At 59.3% G+C, this 20183-nt stretch overlaps 2 protein-coding genes and 1 pseudogene across 4 annotated transcripts; 2 read left to right on the forward strand and 1 right to left on the reverse strand.

Annotated features, from left to right (window-relative positions):
• LOC109490274 lies at positions 1 to 4478 on the reverse strand. Of its 3 annotated transcripts, none has more exons than XM_034657487.1 (4): positions 4161 to 4478; positions 2517 to 2727; positions 507 to 2367; positions 1 to 108 (listed from the first exon to the last, which is right to left on the reverse strand). In XM_034657487.1, exons 2-3 carry the CDS (start codon positions 2716 to 2718, stop codon positions 2129 to 2131), a joined length of 441 nt encoding a protein of 146 aa, XP_034513378.1. In that variant the 5' UTR covers positions 2719 to 2727; positions 4161 to 4478; the 3' UTR covers positions 1 to 108; positions 507 to 2128. The 3 variants fall into 3 exon arrangements, with proteins under 3 accessions (XP_034513378.1, XP_034513376.1, XP_034513377.1); XM_034657485.1 differs by having other exon boundaries at positions 4055 to 4478; XM_034657486.1 differs by having other exon boundaries at positions 3636 to 4395.
• A 202-nt stretch (positions 4479 to 4680) lies between these two features.
• On the forward strand, positions 4681 to 15774 carry DOHH (deoxyhypusine hydroxylase). The gene is made up of 5 exons (XM_002923572.4): positions 4681 to 4831; positions 8867 to 9225; positions 11438 to 11514; positions 12758 to 12998; positions 14068 to 15774. Exons 2-5 carry the CDS (start codon positions 8952 to 8954, stop codon positions 14385 to 14387), a joined length of 912 nt encoding a protein of 303 aa, XP_002923618.2. The 5' UTR covers positions 4681 to 4831; positions 8867 to 8951; the 3' UTR covers positions 14388 to 15774.
• LOC109490273 lies at positions 15122 to 17197 on the forward strand (annotated as a pseudogene).
• Positions 17198 to 20183: the final 2986 nt, after the last annotated feature.

The following is a 20183-nucleotide window of genomic DNA, read 5'->3' on the forward strand; positions in this document are numbered from 1 at the left end:
CTTTGGAGCACCAGACACGGTTGACCAGCATGAGGACAAAGACGATGAACAGGAATCCGACGACAGCAGCCAGGCCCACCAGCCAGGGCTTCGGGCGGTACTGCGAGGCTGTCCGAAGGTGAGGCAGGAGGGATTCAGCGATGGGGCAGGGCCGGGGCCTGGCCCCAAAAGGGTAGAGGGGAAGGGTGCTGGGGGATGCTCAAGCTGGTGGGGTCTTGGAAAGGGGCTGGGTGTCAGAGACCAGTTCTAGAGAAGGGGAGGGGGCTGGGTGCCCTCAGGGATGGGGAGGGAGGCCTGGAGGGAGGCCCAGAGGGAGTGTGCAGAACTGGGGGGCTCCAAGAGGGGTCTGGCCCCATTCCTCCTCTGCCTGCCCCCTCCTTTCAGAAGTCTCGGTTCCTTATCACGAAAATTAGGGAAATGGTGAGCCTATGAATGAGCCCCTCCCACGACCCTCCCCACCGCCCCAGCCCCCGGCCCAGCCCCCCAGGTCCAGGTCGGAGCCCTACCCTGCTGAGCCTCTGCAGGTGACAGGAGCAGGGCGCTGAGCAGGAGAAGGGCCTCCAGGGTCTCCATGGTCACAGAAGAGCCAGCAGCGGTGCACAGTCAAGGTTGGCTGGGTGAGGCCCTGCCCAGCCCCTGATATGGTGGCAGCCGGGCCTAGGGGCGGGGCCGGTCCAGACCCAGAGGCCAGACTCTGGACCTGGTATAACAATTAACGCGGGGAGTCCAGCCCCTCCAGCCTGTGTCCTGCCCCAGGACCAAGCCTCCAGGTTCCCCAGGCTCCGTGCTGCAGGGGCCAGGCAGAGACGGGCCTGGGCTCAGGCCTGCCAGGCATCATTATGTCTCCTTCTCTGAACACCCCACAAAATGTTTCTGTCTCCATTTTGCAGAGAAGCCCAAGGAGGCCAGGAGCACAGAGGTCACGCATAAATAGCTGGAGCTGGGATCTGAACCCGGATCTCCCCCACCACCGGCTGATGCTGCCACGTCCTGGCTCCCGGACCCCTGGGGACCCACCGCCAATACTGGGATGAGCACAGGGACAAGAAGCGATGGGCCACGTGCTCACTATCCATCCCCAAACCCAGCCACGCCCTGATGGCCGGCCAGAGGCCCAGGTAGTGGATGACTCAGGCTCCAGGCTCTCCTGTCCGTCAACCTTGGTCCCTGGCTGATTAGATAGGGAGCCTTGCCCAGGAGAAAGAGCGCCCCACCCCAGCTGCCACCGGACAGCCATGGCCCAGGCACGTGGCAGGAAGACCCAGTGGAGGGTGGGGGGCTCCGCAGGGCCCTCGGGGGCTGGGGGGGTGCCGGTGTCACTGCACGCACCTTTATGGAGCCCCTATGCATAGCCGGGGCCTCCTGCCTCCCTGAGGTCTGACTATCCACATTGCGCAACGGGCCATCCAGTAGAGCGATGGAGCTCAGGCGGCTGCCCCAAGCGCGCCATCTCAACAGCCCGAGTCGTGCCTACCATGTGCCCTGTCCTGTGCCAAGCTCAGAGCGGAGGGAGGAAGCCTCAGGCACTGTCCTGCGGGAGTTCTCAGGTTAGCTGGGAAGTCAGGACCCCCAGAGACCAACATATCCAGAGGGCAGAGCAGCAGAGCTGGGGAGGAGGTGGGAGGTGGGGGCGGAGCAGGGTCGGAAGAGCAGGGCCCGAACCCCGCCTTGGGGCGTCTGTGTTCGAAGGCAGGTGGCAGAACGGGCCTGTTTCTGCAAAAAGTTCTCTCTGCTCCAAGCAAGTCATTTCTGGGCTTTGTGGCTCCATGCTCCCAGCTGTTACATGGGGGCGAAAAGTCCTGGCCTGTGAGGATTAAATGAAATAATACGTGGAAACGGCTCACTGAGCACAACAGCAGGGACATACTAAGCACTCGGTTGCCATTGTTTCTCTCTGAAAAACTCTTCTTGGCGGAGGTTGGGTGGAATCAGGCTCTGGGGCTATGGGGGGAGCAGGAGTGTGGAAAGCGCCAGTGATCAACCGCTGGAAACTGCCGGCCCAGAAAAAGAACGTTTTCTGCCCAGATGGGGCAGATCAGTGGAGCAAGGGATGGGCATGCACAAGCCCAGTCTATACAACTGCCAAAGGGGTTCAAACCCGGTCCTGGGCCAGAGGGCAAGGCCCAGCTCAGTCCAGCCTCCAGAAGGAGCTTCGAGCAGGTGGGTCCTTGAAGGCAATGGAAGGGCGGCGGGGGGCTGGGGCAGGGGCTTCTGCAGGGGCGGTGTCGCCACCCCCTCCGGGGTCCTCATCACCCCGCCAGGCCAGGGCCAGCTGCAGGTCCAGCTCCTCCAGATCCTCGCCCTCCAGGCTCGAGCGCAGCTCCCGGGGGGCGTCCTCCTGGTCTGGCTTCGGGCCGAAGGCCCAGTCTGCAGTAGGGCGCTAGTGAGAAGCCTCCTGGGGCCTCACCCACCTCTGTCCCCTCCCTGGCTACGAGAGGCCCTTGCAAACCGCCCCCCCCAGCCCCAGAGCAGCCTGGCACTGTCCCAAGTAGGGCTCGCGGTAGGTAGTGGCTCACCAGCTAGGTCGTGGGCGAGGTCCTTAATGAGATGGCCCACAATGGCATAGGCCACAGCCACCACCAGGAGCGCTGCCAGCAGCAGGTACAGCGCATTCCTGGGCAGGCGAATGGCATCCAGAGGTGGCGGGCGGTACTCCTCATACAGCGGTGGGGCCGGGCTCCAGCCCTCCATCCCCTCCTCGACCGCCTGCCCTGGCATGATGGCCACCTGGAGCAGGAGAGGCCCGGAGGTGACCCGCGTGGCGGAAGTATTTAGGGGCTTTGGGTAAGAGGATTGGGGCTCCTCCAAGGCCACCATCTGCCTGGATTAATCACCACGCAAATCACTTCCGCCCAACGCCCCCCTCCCTCCTTCAGCTCCAGCCAACTTGGCTGGTACTCTGCATGTCCATCCCCACCTCAGGGCCTTTGCTCGAGCTGTTCCCAGTCCTGGGAAGATCCCTGCCTTCATGGAGCTAACATTCAAGATAGGGGGATAGACTCTGAGAAAAACATAACCTTAGAGTGGGTTAGAAAGTGAAGAGTGGTACTGGGGCGGCTCTGTCGGTTGAGCGTCTGACTCTTGATTTGAGCTCAGGTCATGATCGTGGGTCGTGGGACAGAGCCTGAAGTTGGGTTCTGTGCTCAGCAGGGAGTCTACTTCTCTCCCTCTCTCTGTCTCTCCCTCTGCCCCTTCCCACCCCCCCCGCTTACCCACACGTGTATGTATGTGCACATGCACTCTTTCCCTCTAACATAAATAAATAAAATCTAAAAAAAAAAAGTGGTACTGGGGTGGAGGTACCATGGTCTAACGGTTGGGACTACTAACAGGGAAGTTAGAGCTTAAAATAGGGCAGCCAAGGCCATATGGAGAAGCATGTGAGCAGAGACCCAGAGGAGGAAGGGAAGCAGGTACGGGAGCACCAGGGGGAAGAGCAGTCCAGGAGAGGGCACCGCACATGCAAAGGGCCTGGGGCAGGACTGGGCCTGGCATGTTGGAGAAGAGCGAGGAGGCCTGTGTACCTGGAGCAGAATGAGCAACAGGGTGAGAGGGGGGAGGGAAGGATAGGGAGGCCCCCCTCCCCCACAGGTCATGCAGGGCCTTGGGGGTCAGGGAAGAATTTGAGCTTTTACCCTGAGGGAGGCGGAGCCCTGGAATACTGGGGGCAGAGGAGGGTGGGGCCTGGCTCAGGTGCCCACAGGTGGCCTCTGGTGGCCGCTGCAGAGAAGACAGACGCTGAGGGGTGAGGGCAGCAGCCAGGAAGGCAAGCTGGAAGGGACTGCTGTGGTCCAGGTGAGTGATAAGGGGGGCTGGACCCCCCTGGAGGCAGAAAAGGAGCTGCACTTCGCCGTTTTTTCCAGTATTTTTTTTCTTGCCATTATAAATACTGTTGCAACCAATGCTTCTTTTCCACATTCCAAAGTTAAAACACTTTTCATATGTGTTTCCCTGATTAGAACACTTCAGGCTTCTCTTTCCGTCAGAGGAAAGCCACATCCTTCTTATGTCTGGGTGTCTCTCCCCCAACCATCCCCACGGCTCTTTTCCGCACCTGCCCGGTGGTTACTCGGACGTCATCACCTGAGGCTCTGGGCGCTCCGAAGACTTCACACCGCCCTTGAACTGTACTGCTTAACCGGTCACCACCTATCACGTACTTTACTTATTTATTTCTTGTCTGTCTCCCTCAGACAACCAGGCTGTAAGCTGTTCGAGGGTAAGGATTGCAGGCTGTCTTGTCCTTAGCCCCCATGAACTATTTGTTAAGCGAGCGATGAACGAACGACTCGATGCGGTCCGAAAGAAGGACAAGCTTCCTCCCTTCCGCAGCTCGAGTCCAGCCACCCGGAGCCTTGGCCACACCCCCAGAACTTGGGCACGCCCCCAGAACTTGACCACGCCCCAGGAACGCGGCGCCTGCTCCGTCGCTACCCGGCGCCGGGCTCCGGACTGAAGCGGCACAGACCATTTTCACTTATCGAACTGGGTGGGGGAGCCGGAGAGAATGTCTTCCGCGGAAAGAGTGGACGTTGCCCTTCCCTCGCCTGAGGGATATCCTTGAACTCCATCTGTTGTGGGAGTGTGAGCTATGGCACCGATGCCGACTCGTGCTTCCAGACCTCTCTCCTGCCGCGGAGTCTTTGACCGGAACCCCCCCAGCACTGCGTTGGTGCCGTCCGCCCGGTCACGTGGTAGGGAAGATGGCGGCCCCCAGAGGGTGCCGCGAGCGTCGCGGTTGGTGAAACGCTGGTGGCGGCGGTGGGAGCGGTTGGCTCGGCGGCCTCGTCTTCCCGGAGCTCGTCTGGGCGTTTTGGCGGCAGGGAGCACGGTGCGTGGCCCGGGCCTGGCGGGCTGGCGCGGGGGGACGCCTCGTGGGGAGGTCCCGTCACTAGAATTCTTTGGTTGCGGGGGGTCGAGGGGCTTCCTCCTGAGGGGTTTCGAGTCCCAGCGAGCTCCTTCCCCAGCTTCTGGGGACCCTGTTGCCGGGGATTGGATTCCCAGGTTGGGGGACCCTGGGAGCGAACGCGTGTCGGGGGCGGGTCCCGTATTAGGCGATCTCTCTCGAGTTTTGGGAGAATCAACAACGGTGTGAGGGATCCAGGACTTGGGGACCCGCGTAGACAGATCTTGAGGCATCCGGTTCCTCGGGTTCTCTTCCAAGGTGAGGGATCGTGCGAGCAGCCCTGAGGGAATCCCGTGTTGAGACGACCCCTTTCTGGGGGAGAGTTGGTAACCAGAGATGTTTTTGTTGGGAATTCTTGGTTTAGATAGGTCTCTGGAGGGGGTGGGAGGTCGAGGATCCTGGTCTCCTCTTTCTCCGTCACTTACTAGTTCATCAAGAAGCTTTCACAAGGATGAACGGATTCTCAGATTCTGCCTTGGTTAGGGGCGATACTCTCAACCCCACACCAACACCCTTGCCCTGCTTCCCACTGAAGAATGGGCTGAAGTTATGAGCTGTGGGCTTCCAGGAGGCTACGTGTGCCCTCCTGTGTACAGAGAGGGGGGTTTTGGGCTCCCTGCAGGAATATTTAATACTAGCTCTGGTTTCTCAAGTGCATACTAGGTGCTCCATCAACACGCCTTTTTTTTTTTTTTAAGATTTATTTATTTATTTATTTGACACAGAGCGTGAGTACAAGCAGGGGGAGTGGCAGGCAGAGGGAGAGGGAGAAGTGGGCTCCCTGGGGAGCCCAATGCGGGGCTTGATCCCAGGACTCTGGGATCATGACCTGAGCTGAAGGCAAACGCTTAACCCACTGAGCCACCCATGTGCCCCTAAGGTTTTATTTTTTAAGTGATGTCTGCATCCAATGTGGTCCTGGAACTCACAACCTTGAGATCAAGAGTCGAGTGTTCCACTGACTGAGCCAGCCAGGCACCCCTCCACGAGCATACCTTCATTCACAGTAACTGCGACGTCCACGTGCCCCTTCTACCCATTTTACAAATGATACAGATTTACAATGGTGTATGAAGAGTGTAGTACCATGGCCGATGTACAGTGGGTGTTCAATTCACTCAAATACGGATTGGGCACCTCCTGGCATGGTGACAGATCCCGTGCTAGGCCGTGGGGACACAGCATTGAACAAAGTAGTATAGATACCCGTGTATGTGTGTGTGTGTGTGTGTACACATATGTGCATTTGATACAAATTTTTCTATTTTTGTTTAAAGATTTTATTTAATTGACAGAACACACGTTCACTAGCAGGGGGAGAGGGAGAGGGAGAAGCAGACTCCCCACTGATCAGGGAGCCTGATGTGGGGCTCGATCCCAGGACCCTGGGATCATGACCTGAGCAGAAGGCAGACGCTTCACCGACTGAGCCACTCAGGCACCCCCAGATTTCTCTTTCTTTGTATATATAGATGAAGTTGAGTCCCCCGGGCGCTCACTTTCTATAGTAAGAAACTGACCAGTTTGGGGTGCCAGGGTGGCTCAGTCATTAAGCGTCTGCCTTCGGCTCAGGTCATGATCCCAGGGTCCTGGGATCGAGTCCCGCATCAGGCTCCTCCGCTGGGAGCCTGCTTCTCCTCTCCCACTCCCCTTGCTTGTGTTCCCTCTCTGCCTCTCTCTTTCTGTCAGATAAATAAATAAAATCTTAAAAAAAAAAAGGGGGGGGAGGGAGGGAAGGAAGGAAGGAAAGAAAGAAAGAAAAGAAAAGAAAGAAAAGAAACTGACCAGTGAAATGTACCGGAGGCCAGGTGCTGTTAGATGCTGTGGGGAAACTGAAGCCGCCACAACCGGGAGTGCGGCTCTGCAGGGCTTGCATCACTATAGGCAGTGCTCAGAGAGCTCCTGCCTGCACATTGAATATCTGAACAGAGACTAGAAGGAAACCGACTTGTGAGCCATTAATAGTTTTATTCCAAATGCAGAAACCAAGCCCAGAGACTTTTGCCTCGGTTCCCGTCTTGCTCTGGAGGTCTGCAGCGTGTTCTCTCCTCACACTCCTCTCCTGTTGCTGGAGCTGCCTTGGTGGCCAGATTTCCCCTTGTTCCCGGGAATCTAAGGACTCTGGGGAGTAGGCGATGAAGGGCCTTGTCTGGGTGTCTTGAGGGCGACCCTGCAGAGCCTGGGAGTCCGGGGTCCCGTTTGCCCTTGGCTTGCCATGTGACCCCACACAGGTCGCTGCTCCTCCGTGGAGCAGAGTCAGAGCGCAGGGCCCCTGACGCCTTCCCAGCTCGCTCACGCCTGGCTTCTGTGGTTTCTGGTGCTGCCTCCCGTGACGGTCACCCGTGCTCAGGCAGCCGCACCTCCCCCACGAAGCCCAGCCAGTCCTGCTGACGCTGCAGCGAGCCCGAGGCGGCGGCGGGCCACGGCACGCTTTACAAAGCGTCCACCAGCTCCTCATTGGTCTAGAGGACAGAGATGGAGCCCCTCCTCCAGCCTAGGCTGTGTCACTTCGTCTCAGTCCGTCCACTCAGCATAGCATTTACGGTTTAGAGCTTGACTCTGGAGCCCAGCTCCCTGGATTTATTCCTCCTTACGCTGCTCATAAGCAAGTTATTAACCTCTCTGTGTGTCTGCTTTGTCCCCTGTAAAAGGGTGACAAGCCTGGTGCCTGTCTCACAGGATTATGGGGAAAGGTGAATGACTTCGTGAGTGTGAGGGGCTTAGCAGGGGTGCCTGACACATAGTAGGTCCGCTGTAAATGTCAGCCGCTGGTACTGGTAGGGCTGTTGTTTTTACTGAAGGCCTCCTGAGTGCTGGGAGTATGGTGGTGACGACGACAGACTCGGTCCCTGCCTTCAGAGTTGTGGTGCGGGATAAGACCCACCATAGGCAGCTAAACTGGCGAACGCCCTATATGATATCTCATGTGGTAAATGCTTTGAAGACAAGTAGAACAAGGGAGAAGAGTAACAGTGAAGACTGTAATCAGGGGAGGCTTCCCAGAGACGGTGACATTTGAGACCCAAGAAAATGAGAGGGTGAGCATGGGGGGCATTTGGGGAAGAGTGTTCCTGAGGAAGAGAACGGCCCATGCAAAGGTCCTGGGGTAGGAAGCTGGAGCGGGGTAGGAAGGAGGGGAGGGCTGGCAGGGGTCGGGGCAGGTCACGCAGAGCCTTTGGGACTGTGAGGGAGTTTGGAAAACGAGCCACAGGAGGATTACGCAAGGGTCCGGTTTACATGCTGAAAGGATTCACACCTCAGTTACCTGTCATGTAGCAAATTACCCACGCTCAGCAGCTTTGAGCAACAGCAGACGCACTCTCCCACAGTTTGTGCTGGCCAGGGACGAGGCCTGCTAGCGAGGTGCTCCCGGCTCTGATCTCTCGTGAGGTTGCACTTGAGACATCGGCTGGAGCTGCTTCTGCTGAAGGCTGGACCGGGGCTGGAGGAGCTGCCCTCAGCTTCCTGCTTTCACGTGGCAGGCCGCCGAGGCCTCAGTCCCCCACCGTGTGGCCCCCTACGTAGGGCCAGGGGAGCTCCCCACGGTCCACCTGCTGGCTTCCCCCAGAGCAGGCAAGGAGGAAGCCGTAACGTCTTATGACCTACCCTCTGAAGTCACACTGTTGTTTCTTCCATACCCTGCGGTTCACAGTGGTCCAGCCTCTTTAGCGTGGGAGGGGCCGCACAGTGGGGATCGTGGCGGACCATGTTGGCGACCAGCTACCGCAGCCCCTCTGGCTACTGTGTGGAGGGCAGGCCAGCAGGAGTCATTGCTGATATATAGGTGAGAGATCCAGAGAGAGAGAGTAACTTACAGAAGGCCATACAGCAAGTAGATGGGGCCAGACCCTGGCTTTCAGCCCAGATGCCCACCCCACCCAGGTCCTCACTCTTAAATGAACAAATCCGTGAATGGATGAAAAACGCCTCTCATGTGGGCTCTTGGTTTTCTGCCCATAGGTTCTTGTGCCCGGGAGCCCCAGTCTCAGCGCAGGCGGGGCTGCGGAAGGCCTGGGCCGCTCGGCAGGAGGAAGCCAGAGGCACCATGGTGACAGACAAGGAGGTGGAGGCCATCGGGCAGACGCTGGTGGACCCCCAGCAGCCCCTGCAGGCCCGCTTCCGGGCGCTCTTCACTCTGCGCGGGCTCGGTGGGCCCAGAGCCATCACCTGGATCAGCCGGGCCTTCGGCGACGACTCCGCCCTGCTCAAGCACGAGCTGGCGTACTGCCTGGGCCAGATGCAGGACTCCCGGGCCATCCCCGTGCTGCTCGACGTGCTGCGTGACACCCGCCAGGAGCCCATGGTGCGCCACGAGGCAGGTGAGTGGCCAGGGCGGGGGCGCCTGACCTTCACCCCACCTGTCCCTTCTGCCTCACGTGTCCCCTCTCCCTCCCACGTGATTTAGGGCAGGGCTTGGCAGGCTTTACCTGTGAAGGGCAGGTGGTATAACGTTCAGCCCCGTGGGCCAGGCAGTCTCTGTTGCCAAGACTCAGCTCTGCGCTGGTGATTACAAGCCAGCGAACACTGCCGTCCGCAGAGAGGCGTGGCCACGTGCCAGTGGGACTTTATGGGCGCTCAGATTTGAATTCCACGAAAGTTTCACATGTTGGGAAACATCATCCCTTTGATTAAAAAACAAATTTTTTAAAAAAATATTTTATTTTTAAGTCATCTCTGCACCCAGCCTGGGGCTTGAACTCATGACCCCGAGATCAATAGTCACACATCCCGCCGACTGAGCCACCCAAGCGCCCCTTAAAAAAAGACACTTAAAAACATAAAGACTGGGGCGCCTGGGTGGCACAGCGGTTAAGCCTCTGCCTTTGGCTGAGGGCGTGATCCCAGCGTTGTGGGATCGAGCCCCACATCAGGCTCCTCTGCTAGGAGCCTGCTTCTTCCTCTCCCACTCCCCCTGCTTGTGTTCCCTCTCTCGCTGGCTGTCTCCATCTCTGTCAAATAAATAAATAAAATCTTAAAAAAAAAAAACAAAAAACATAAAGACTGGGCACGGGTGGCTCAGTCAGTGAGCCTTCAACTCAGCCCATGATCCCAGGGTCCTGGGATCGAGCCCCACGTCGGGCTCCCTGCCCGATGGGGGGTCTGCTTCTCCCTCTGCCACTGCAGCTCCCCCTGCTCGTGCTCACTGGTTTAACTCACTCGCTCTCTGTCAAATAAAGTCGTTAAAAAAACAAAAACATAAAAACCATTTTTTGCTCATACAAAACCAGCTGGTGAGTCCACCAGCCCTGGTGTCTATTCATTTGTTCGTGTTACTCACTGGGCCGGTGTGTGTGGAGTACCTGCTGTGTACCAGGCCCTCTTATCTCGAGGGGCATCGGAAACGAGAAATGAGTACACTACGTGGCAAGCCGGTGCCGTTAGGCTGTGTCTCTAACCAGTCAGCTTGGCAGGTGGGGCAGCAGGCGGGGGAGGGGGCTCTGTTTCCATCTGTTCTTTTTTGGCATTTCTCATATTCCCTGAAGTCTCCAACTCTGCCGAGCTGCCCCCCGCCCCCAGGCTGCCCCAGGTAACTCTCAGTGTGCCAGTCACTGTTTTTGTGGGAGCTGTCCTTACCAAGAGTGTTCTCCAAACCTCACCTTTCCCGTGATTTCTGCTATTTTGAGCGTGTGGTGTCGCAGAGCACCTTGTGGGGTGGCGATGGGAACGCGTAAGTGCGAAGGAGGAAATGAAGCAGGGAGTAGGATGAGAGTGCCGGAGGTAATCCGTGGACACAGATCTGAATGAAGGCGGGCAGTTGTCTGGAGAAAGGTGCTTCAGGCAGAGGATGCAGCCTGTGCAAAGGTCCTGGGGCCGTACCCTGCCTGCTCCTTGGAGGAGTGGCAAGGAGGCCCCTGTGGCTGGAGCAGAGGGAGTGACACCGAAAAAGGGAGGAGGGGAGGGCAAGGGGCAGGTACTGCAGGGCCTGGTGGGGGGCCTCAGGGAGTATTTGGGCTTTTACCCTGAGGGAGGTGGGAGCCCTAGAGGGCTGCGGGTGTGGAGGGCAGACCTGACTCAGGTTCAGGTCCGTTGGGATGTTCCTGATTATGGGCAGCTGTGTGTTCTACCCACTTGCAAAGCGGGGGAGGGTTTGAGTGAGTGTTTGCTGGCCGTGGGTCTCTTCCCTCTTGGCGCGGGTGTAGGCCCCCCCCAAGCCCGGCGTCGCTGTGCTGACCTTCCTCTCTCGCATCGCAGCCTAAGACGTCCTCCTCCGGGGCTCACCCTGACGAGCTCTACTCACCCGGGTGTTGTTGGGGCTCCATGTTGACCAGTGTCCCCAGGTTGTCGTGACACGCCCATCTGTGTCTCCCCGTCTAGACCAGGAGCGTGGGGCACGTGGGCCCGGGGATGGGGGTGGGGGTCCCAGCCCAGGTCACGCTCCGGCTCCAATCTGCAGGTCACAGATAGAAGCAGAGCCGTGGGGGGCGGGGAGCACAAAGGAGGCGGTGTTGCTGGTCCCCCGCGCCTGCCTCCTGCCGCAGTATCTGCGGCATTTCCTAACCAACCGTGAGCTGTCTGTGTGGTTCTTCTCAGGCGAGGCCCTGGGGGCCATCGGGAACCCGGATGTTCTGGAGGTCCTAAAGCAGTACTCCACCGACCCAGTCATCGAGGTACCGTGGCCTAAAGCCCCCGCCCCCGCCTGGACCAGCTTCCCCCGGTGTCTGGTTGCCAGGGCGACCGCTTGACCGGGCTAAGGGGGAGAGGGCAGCAGCCAGGGTGGTCGCAGGCCACTGCCCTGTTTGGCAAAACCAAACTGATTCCCACACTAAACCCTGCCCGGCTGACCCGCCTCGCCTCTCCCCTCCCACCCAGTCCAGTCCTTATGCCAGGATCCCGCTGAGCCCGCCCCCTTATGTCCGACTCCGCCGCCCCAGCCCGCCTGGCCCCTCCCAGGTCTCCCCACTGCCTGCCTTTCTTCGTTCTTCTTCAGGGAGCAGCTTTACTGGGATGTAATTCACATACCACAAAGTTCACCCCTTGAAAGGGTACACTTCAGTGGTTTCTAGAGCGCGTACAGAGGTGTGTGACCATCTCCTAATTCCGGAACATTCCATCACCTCAAAAGAAGCCCTAGCCCATCAGCGGTTACTCCCCCATTCCCTCCCCTCTTCCCCAGCCCCCAGCCCCCACGAGCCCCCTTCCCGTCCGTGGAGGAGCCTGTTCTGGGCATGTCACACACGTGGACTCACACACCGTGGGGCCTTCTGTGTCTGGTTCCCTCCCTGAGCTTCGTGGGCTCAGGGTCTGTCCCGGGGCAGCGTGGGTGGGCGCCCTGCTCCTGTTCGCGGCCGATATCTGCCTGTGTGGTGGACGCGTCTGGTTATTCCCTCACCCACTGACGGACATTTGGGTTGTTCCCATTTTTCGGCCACCTGAACCGTGCTGCTGTGAGCGCGCGTGTGCAGGTTTCTGTGTGGGCGCGTGTGTGTCTCACCTGCTTCTCACCTCCCAGAGCTCAGCCCCAGCATCCTCTCGGCAGCTGGGGGTGACTGCAGAACGGAGGTCTCCTAACCTCTTTCAGACGTAAAGCATTCGTGTTTCCTCATGACCTTGCAGACAGAACCCCAAGTTCTTGCTGCAGCTCACAGGGCTGAACAGTCAGGCCTAGCCTCGCCCTCCGCACAGTCCTGCGCGACGGGCTCTGCACCGGCCATTTCCACCCGACTCCCCCTTCACCTGCTGCGGGTCTCCGCCCCGTCACCTCATGTGGAGCCGCACCTGGCCCTCCGTCCATCCTCGTCGCTCCCTCATCACACAAGCCCCTGCTGGCTTCTCTCCGTCTAGAATGGCTAGAGCCCCCGAGGGTGGGGAAGGGGGTCCATCGCGGCCACCCGTGCGCCCCTGTCCCCGCAGGTGGCCGAGACGTGCCAGCTGGCGGTCCAGCGGCTGGAGTGGCTGCAGCAGCACAGCGGAGAGCCGGCGGTGGCGGGGCCCTACCTGTCCGTGGACCCCGCTCCTCCAGCCGAAGAGCGCGACGTGGGGCGGCTGCGGGAGGTCCTGCTGGACGAAGCCCGGCCGCTCTTTGACCGCTACCGAGCCATGTTCGCCCTGCGAGATGCCGGCGGCGAAGAGGCCGCCCTGGCGCTGGCCGAGGGTGAGTTGGGGCAGGGGCCTGGGGTCACGGTCGGGAGCTGCACCTGTGAAATGGGGCAGCAGGTGACCCAGGGAATGTGCGTCCTGGGCCCGGCGCCGGCACTTCCCCACGGGCTTGGTAAGAGCTGGGCGGGCCACCTTCCCTCCAGTTCCCCAAGGGGAAGCCGAGGCCAGAGGCGGAGAGTTGCCTGAGCAGACAGTGGGTGGCGAGCAGCGGAGCTGGGATCGGATCCCTGGCAGTGTGGCTCTGGCACCCTTAACCCCCTTCTGTTACTGCGGCTTGAGCTCTGCAGACCTCTCCCCGGGCAGCCCGTGGTCCCCTGCGCCCCCAGGCCCGGGTGTGCCCACAGAGGATTTGGAGCCCTCCTTGCCCTCCCGGGACTTCCTGTCTGGCAGGGAGGTGCCTGGTCAGCACCTGGACCCTGGGCCACGGGCTGGGGGGTCCCATGTGATGCCGGGCTGGTCATCACCTAGACCCTGGGCCACAGGGTGGGGGTCCCAGGTGACGCCGGGCGGGAGCACAGAGGGGCTGGGTGGTGTTTGGGAGCAGGGGCCGCAGTCAGGCAGGTGGCCTTGCGCCCTGGCTCAGCCTCAGGGGCCTGGTCTTGGGCAGTCACCAGGCCTCTCCCGGCGGTCGTCTTCCCATGTGTAAAGCATGACCTGTCTGTGGAGTGGGGGGAGGGTGCCCATGACTGTCCCCTCATTAGACACTCGATAGCATAATACAGAGGCCCAAGGAGAGGTGGGAGCAGCTGGAGGGGACCCTGGGCCCGGGAAAGCCACGCCTGCCCCGTCTGGCCTCCCGGAGTGCAGGGTTGTGCTCCCAGTGCCTGTCGGCGGGGAGCTTGTTCCCGGGCTGTGCTCTGTCCAGCTTCTCCTGCTCCTCCAGCTGTAGGTCCCTCCCTCCGAGCAGCACTGACCACCGGGGCTGGGGCGGGGTGCCCTGGAAACGGGGAACCCCCTTTCCACCTCTTCTGGTCCTTCCCGCCCTCTGGTACGCTGCCCCGAGTCCCGCGCCTGCCGCGATGGCACTGCCCGGCCAGTGAGCACGCTCGCCCTCCCGCCCCCAGGCCTGCGCTCTGGCAGCGCCCTCTTCCGCCACGAGATCGGCTACGTCCTGGGCCAGCTGCAGCACGAGGCGGCCGTGCCCCAGCTGACAGCGACCCTGGCCCGGCAGGCTGAGAGCCCTATGGTGCGGCACGAGTGCGCTGAGGCGCTGGGAGCCATCGCCCGGCCCGCCTGCCTGGCCGCCCTGCGGGCCTATTCGGCAGACCCTGAGCGCGTGGTGCGAGAGAGCTGCGAGGTGGCCCTGGACATGTACGAGTATGAGACCGGGTCGGCCTTCCAGTACGCCGATGGGCTGGAGCAGCTGCGCTCGCCCCCCTCCTAGAGCCGCCTGCCCGCCCGCCTACCTACCTCCCTGCAGGACTCAGCACGTGGGCTCCATATAAACCAGGCTTGTGCGAATCGGGTCTGGTTTCCCCGTCCCCCAGGGGCTGTCTGCTTGGCCCAATCTGGCTGCTTTTGCATCCTGACTGCCCCAGGGCCAGGCTGAGGTGTCCTGTGTCCCCCACTGGGGCCCTGGCACAGGGCTGCAGCACCTGGGTTTCCAGTCACAGGGGTGGGATGTTGGTGTGGGAGCGGGGGTCTGAGGGTGCGGGACAGGGCTATGCTCAGGGGAGTTGGGGTTGCCTTGGCCCAGCCTCTCGAGGAACCAGGGTGCCTGGAAAGGCACTGTGGGCAAACCCAGACCCCTTGGGCCTGGGCGAGGGCTCAGCCTTCCATGGGCTGCCCCTGGGGCCTCTGCCTCCCCAGCCCAGGACTAGGCAGGGTGGGAAGGTTGTTAGGGGCTCAGGGGCCGGGGAGGGAAAGCAGACGCTAGGGTCCAAATGGACTATTAAATTATTTTTGCCAGGCCATGACTCTCAGAGTATGTCGGGGGCTCTGTAGGCCTGCTCCAAGGAACATCTCACGGGGAGGGGGCCGGGGTGTTTGAAGAGCTCCGGGCCATGTCCTGCTTTCATCTCCAGCCGGCCCGCTCCCAGGGGCTTGGGGGAAATGGCCCTCCAGCCTGGCCTTCCCCACACCCTCATTCTCGCCCAGCCCCTCTTGGGGTTTAGTAGTATGGCTAAGAGCCCAGCCTGTGGGTTCCCGTCCCAGCTACCTGCTTCATTCTCCATGTGCAACCTTGAACACCCTGTTTTATGGCCATACAATGGGCGTCACCATAGAACCTAAGCTCATGTGGGTCCCACCTGCTTCTGTGTGCCAGCCAACAACATCCCTGACGGGTCACACGAGGGCATAAATGCCTAGAGCGGGGGTCCTTGCGCGCTGTGACCGTGAGCTGGTTCTGCCACGCTGATGCCTTCTGCCCCCAGCCCTTCTGACAGGCGTGCGGCGTCCCCACCCCAAGCAAGTCATCTCTGTGGGTGTCCTACAACTCGATTCAGCTCTAACGCTCACCGCCCAAATTCACGCAGGCCCCCCGGGTCCCCTCCGCACGATGGTTTGCTTGCACAGCTCACAGAGCTCAGGAAAGCACTTGGCTTGCCCGTGTCTTGTATAGGATGCCACGAGCAGCCAGACGAGGGGCCCCGGGTGCTGGAGCTTCTTCCCGCGCAGTCTGGGGCACGACCCCCCTCTGCCACGTGGGTGCATTCACATGCCCCGCAGCTTTCTGAGCCCCTCGATTGGGGATTTTGTGGAGGCTCCGTGTGTAGTCGAGGCTGATTGAATCAGTGGCCATTGGTGATTCCCTCCCCCCCCCCCCCCCCCCCCCGGGNGGGGTCAAGGGTGTGGCTGAAGTTTCTCCTTCCTCCAGCCCTCTGGCCCTTGCCTCTCAGGAAGTTACAGGCTTTTTTTTTTTTTTTTAAGATTTTATTTATTTATTTGAGAGAGCGCACGTGCAAGTGTGGGGAGGGGCAGAGGGAGAGGGAGAAGCAGGCTCCCCGCTGAGCAGGGAGCCCAACACAACACGGGGCTCCACACGGGGCTGGATCCCCCAGGACCCCGGGATCATGACCTGAGCCAAAGGCAGACGCTTCACCGACTAAGCCACCCAGGAGCCCCAGTTAACAGGCTTTTTTTTAGATTTTATTTTGTTTTAAGATTTACTTATTTTAGAGAGAGTAGGGGGAAGGGCAGAGAGAGTCCAAGCAGACTCTGTGCTGGGCACATAACCGCACACAGGGCTCGATCCCACAACCCCAAGATCACGACCTGAGCTGAAACCAAAAGTCGGTCACCTAAGCGACTGAGGGCCCCAGGCTCCCTGGGCAGTTACAGACTTTTAAAAGTGTCTGGGGCCCGGGCCACACATTCTCTGTTACCACGGCGTCACAGGCACCTCAGCCACTGGCCCACCAGCCACCCTCCCTGCTCCCCAGCAGCAGAGACCGGCGGGAACTTCTTAGAAACAAGGGAAAAGCAATCCACAGCCTTCCTGAGCTCACGGCATGCCCAGGTTCTGTCTCCGCCCACTTCGTGCTTCTCTCCAGCAAGGGTCCCGGGAGGACGGCTTATGGAGCCTCCCTACCGTGTGGACATTCAGTGTCCGGAACAAGTGGTTGGTGGCCTCTACGGTGTCCTGAACAGGAAGTGGGGTCACCTGTTTGAGGAGTCCTAGGTGGCTGGCACTGGCATGTTTGTCGTGAAGGGCTATCTGCCCGTGGAGGAGTCCTTTGGCTTCCCCGCTGAGCTGCGGTCCAACACTGGCGGCCAGGCCTTCCCCCAGTGCGTTTTTGACCACTGGCATTTCCTGCCTGGGGATCCCTTCGACACCAGCCGCCCCAGCCAGGTGGTGGCCAAAACCCGCAAGCGCAGAGGCCTGAAGGAAGGCGTCCCGGCCCTGGGCAACTTCCTGGACAAATTGTAGGCAGCCCCCCCTGCAGCCCACCACCCTGGGTGGGACTCAGCACAGCCCCTGCCCCCGGCTGACGATCGACCGCAGCAACAAGCCCTCGCATTCTCCACGACACCTCAAGACTGTCCAGACAGGGATGCACCACCTCACCGGTTCTGGGGCCCACTCAGTGCCATCGCTCAACGTGAACACTTGATGCCGTTTCTTTCGATATTTATTTCAAGATTTCAGAGGCAACAGAAATGCCCTGGCAGCAGGGACTTATTTGGCCGGTGGGGGTGGGGGAGGCGGGATGGGACATGCAACACTTTTTTTTCATTTCAGAAACTCAAATGTCCAAAAAAGTAATAACGATAACGCATTAAGAGGTTTATTTGGGTAAATGGCCCGTAGTGGACTTTCCCCCGGAAAGGGGGAAGGAACAAGCGGGTAGACCTTTCTCTTTGGACAGAAGCTAGAAGGCAGGAAACTGCGGTGTCACCGTGAGCTCCTCTAGCTGTTTTAGTGCCATCGGGATAATTAAGTCGATGTGGTGGGAGAAAATAAAGAGCCCCCAGCCGGAGCCAAACCCTGACCACCTCCCAGGGCTCTCCTGCTCCTTGCACCAGCTGGGCTGTGCCCTCCTGTCCCCGCACCTGTCGGTAGTCTCCGTCCTCCTCCCCTCATGCAGTGTCTCACTGGCCCGGCCCCCTCCCTCTCCTGGGAACTCCTCAGGGACCTCGCTCCCCTCCCACCCCTCCCCCGGTGCCCAGGCTGGGTCCTCCGGCCTCTTCCCCCCTCCCCACCCCCGCCGTCTGTGGCAGGAGGATGCCCACAATTCTGTTTCCAGCCTGGGCCTCCTCTGAGCTCCAGACTCAGGGTCCAGCTGCCCCGCTACTCTCCACTTTGATATTGCTGAGGCGACCCGAATGTAGCGTGTCCTTAGGATTCCTCACATTACCTCCCAAAACAGGTCCTCCTGCAGGAAGTNNNTTCCCCCAGTCCGTCCTCCCCGCAGCGGCCACCAGACGGCACCTCTGAGCACTCGAGTCAGGTCCCGCCCTCCCTGGGGGAGAAGCCCAAGTCCTCCACAAGGCCCTGCACGACCCTCCCCTGCCCTGTCCCCTCTGCCGCCCACTCTGCTCCAGCCAATTAGGCCTCCTCAATGTTCTTCCAACAGGCCAGGCCCAATCGTGCCCCAGGACTTTTGCATGTGCTGTTTACCTGGAACCTTTTCCCCTCTGGGTACCTCTCTGAAATGCCTGCTCCTTTGTTCAAACATCCTCAGTGAGGCTTGCCTGAGTGCTTGAGCTGAAATCACAACCTCACTCCTAATGCTCCTTTATCCTGTGTTCTGCTTTCTTTTTCTCCATAGCATCTATAGTTTCCTGTACACTTTTCTTCATTGGTTTATTGCCTGTTTTCTCCGCTAGAGTAAGAGCAGGGGTTTTGTCTGCCTTGTTGTCCGCGACATGACGGCTGTGCGGTGGGAAAGCGGCAATCTGGAAAATAAAAATAAAGTCCTAGGCTGCCGTGTTTGCCAGTTCCCATAGTTTAAATCTTCCCACCAGGGTCCACGCGTGCAGTTCCTGACCGTGACTTCTGTAGTCCGTGCCCACGGGCTTCCACACACCAGTAAGTGGCCCCCTAGCACCGGGACACACCAGGGAAATATTTGAGGAACACCCATCCACAGGGGCGCCCCCCAAACAGTGACGGTGCACTTACACGCTAACAATCAGACCGTCAGGAGGATGGGAAGACCTACCTACCTGTGTTACAGGAAAGCAGTCCAAGGTTGACCTCCAAACGCGGAGCCCTCAAGCAGGGTCACGTGACCTCATCTGCATAAATGGAGTTACGTATGTAAATTACATAGGGGTAACATTTCTGAAAAATCCCCAAGCATTTACCCAAAGTACTTTCAATCGTATACCTTCCTGTGCTACTTGGAATTTTTTACCACGGTATTTACTTTGACATTTATTAGGGACGGTGACGCTGGCCCCTTCACGGGGAGCACACAGCTTGCAGAAGGCGGGGTCAGGATTCACTTGGCCACTCAGGTTCTTGCTCCCTGGGCCCGGCAGAGAGCGTAAGGGAGTGAGGCAGGCATGAAGGTACGCTGGCGTGCACCTGTGCGGCCGTGTTCCCGTTTTTAAGGGAAGACAGACAGCAATTGACTCGACGCACCATCTCTCATTTAAGAAATGTGCACGGGGCGCCTGGATGGCTCAGTCGGTCGAGCGTCTGCCTTCCGCTCAGGTCATGATCTCGGGGTCCAGGGATCAAGTCCAGTGTCTCGCTCCCCGCTGAGCGGAGGTCTGCTTCTCCCTCTCCCTCTGCCCCCCCCCCCGCTTACGTGTGCACACACTCTCTCTAATATAAATAAGAAGCTAAAGATAAATAAAAGAAATGTGGGCCATTAATTAAAAACATCAAAATGCCACGCGTAACGAAGAAGTCACTTTGACGAGACCAACTACTGGTTTAAACATTCAGGTGTTCATTTCACAAATATTTATTGAACACGTACCGTGTGGCAGGCAGTCCCAGGCACAGAGGGCATAGAACGAGATAGTCTCTGGTCTCCTGGACTTGATGTCGTGATATTATTTTTTTTAAGATTTTTTTTTAAGTGATCACACCCACTGTGGGGCTTGAACTCACAACCCCAAGCTCCAGAGTCACGTGCTCTACCCACTGAGTTAGCCAGCCGCCCCGGATATTACTGTTTTCAATGTCTTCCGATGTGATGGAGAGCGGACCCCAGACTGAGTTTGCAGTGACCTTGGCTGGCCTGCAAGGTCACCATCTCCACTGTGTTTTGTGGCTCAGGCTAATATTCATGCCAGGCCTCCCCGGGGGCCAGGTGCCGTGTGGACTCCGGAAGGCTCCCTGGCAGAGTGCCAGGTGTGATTGGCCCCCAGGATGTGCTGGGGAAGGAGCTAGACCCAGGGGTGCAGGAAGCAGATATGGGAAGCCACACCCAAAAGCAAGACCTGTATACATCAGGGAGCTTGGAATCTTGAACCTCCAGACCTGCAACAGACTGATAGCAGGACAGACATCTGTGCTAAACGCAGACATCCCACACCTTCCAATCTGCGGCTCCTTCTAACCTGAGCAAGTCCAAGCTTGAAGCGTCAGCAGCGCCCTGCTCACCCTGAGGCTTCTGGGGAGGACCGTCCCTGTCTCCTGCAGCTTCTGGTGTTGCTGGCCATCCTCTGCCTCTCTTGGCTTGTGGACACATCGCTCCAGTCTCTGCCTCATCCCCGCATGGTCTCCCCCTCTTTCTCCGTGTCTGTGTCCAGATTCCCCTCTTACAAGCACGCGCGCACT

This window comes from Ailuropoda melanoleuca, chromosome 4 (genome assembly GCF_002007445.2).
Source record: "Ailuropoda melanoleuca isolate Jingjing chromosome 4, ASM200744v2, whole genome shotgun sequence".
Taxonomy (NCBI): Eukaryota; Metazoa; Chordata; class Mammalia; order Carnivora; family Ursidae; genus Ailuropoda; species Ailuropoda melanoleuca.

What these genes read in the sequence shown, in the direction of transcription:
- LOC109490274 (XM_034657487.1), bottom strand. Translation starts at nt 2,718, where the DNA reads ATGCCAGGGCAGGCGGTCGAGGAGGGGATGGAGGGCTGGAGCCCGGCC. An exon ending in CCTCGCCCACGACCTAGCTG is followed by an intron (nt 2,368 to 2,516) that starts GTGAGCCACTAC and finishes GCCCTACTGCAG; the next exon opens with ACTGGGCCTTCGGCCCGAAG.
- DOHH (XM_002923572.4), top strand. Translation starts at nt 8,952, where the DNA reads ATGGTGACAGACAAGGAGGTGGAGGCCATCGGGCAGACGCTGGTGGAC. An exon ending in CATGGTGCGCCACGAGGCAG is followed by an intron (nt 9,226 to 11,437) that starts GTGAGTGGCCAG and finishes GGTTCTTCTCAG; the next exon opens with GCGAGGCCCTGGGGGCCATC. An exon ending in CGCCCTGGCGCTGGCCGAGG is followed by an intron (nt 12,999 to 14,067) that starts GTGAGTTGGGGC and finishes TCCCGCCCCCAG; the next exon opens with GCCTGCGCTCTGGCAGCGCC.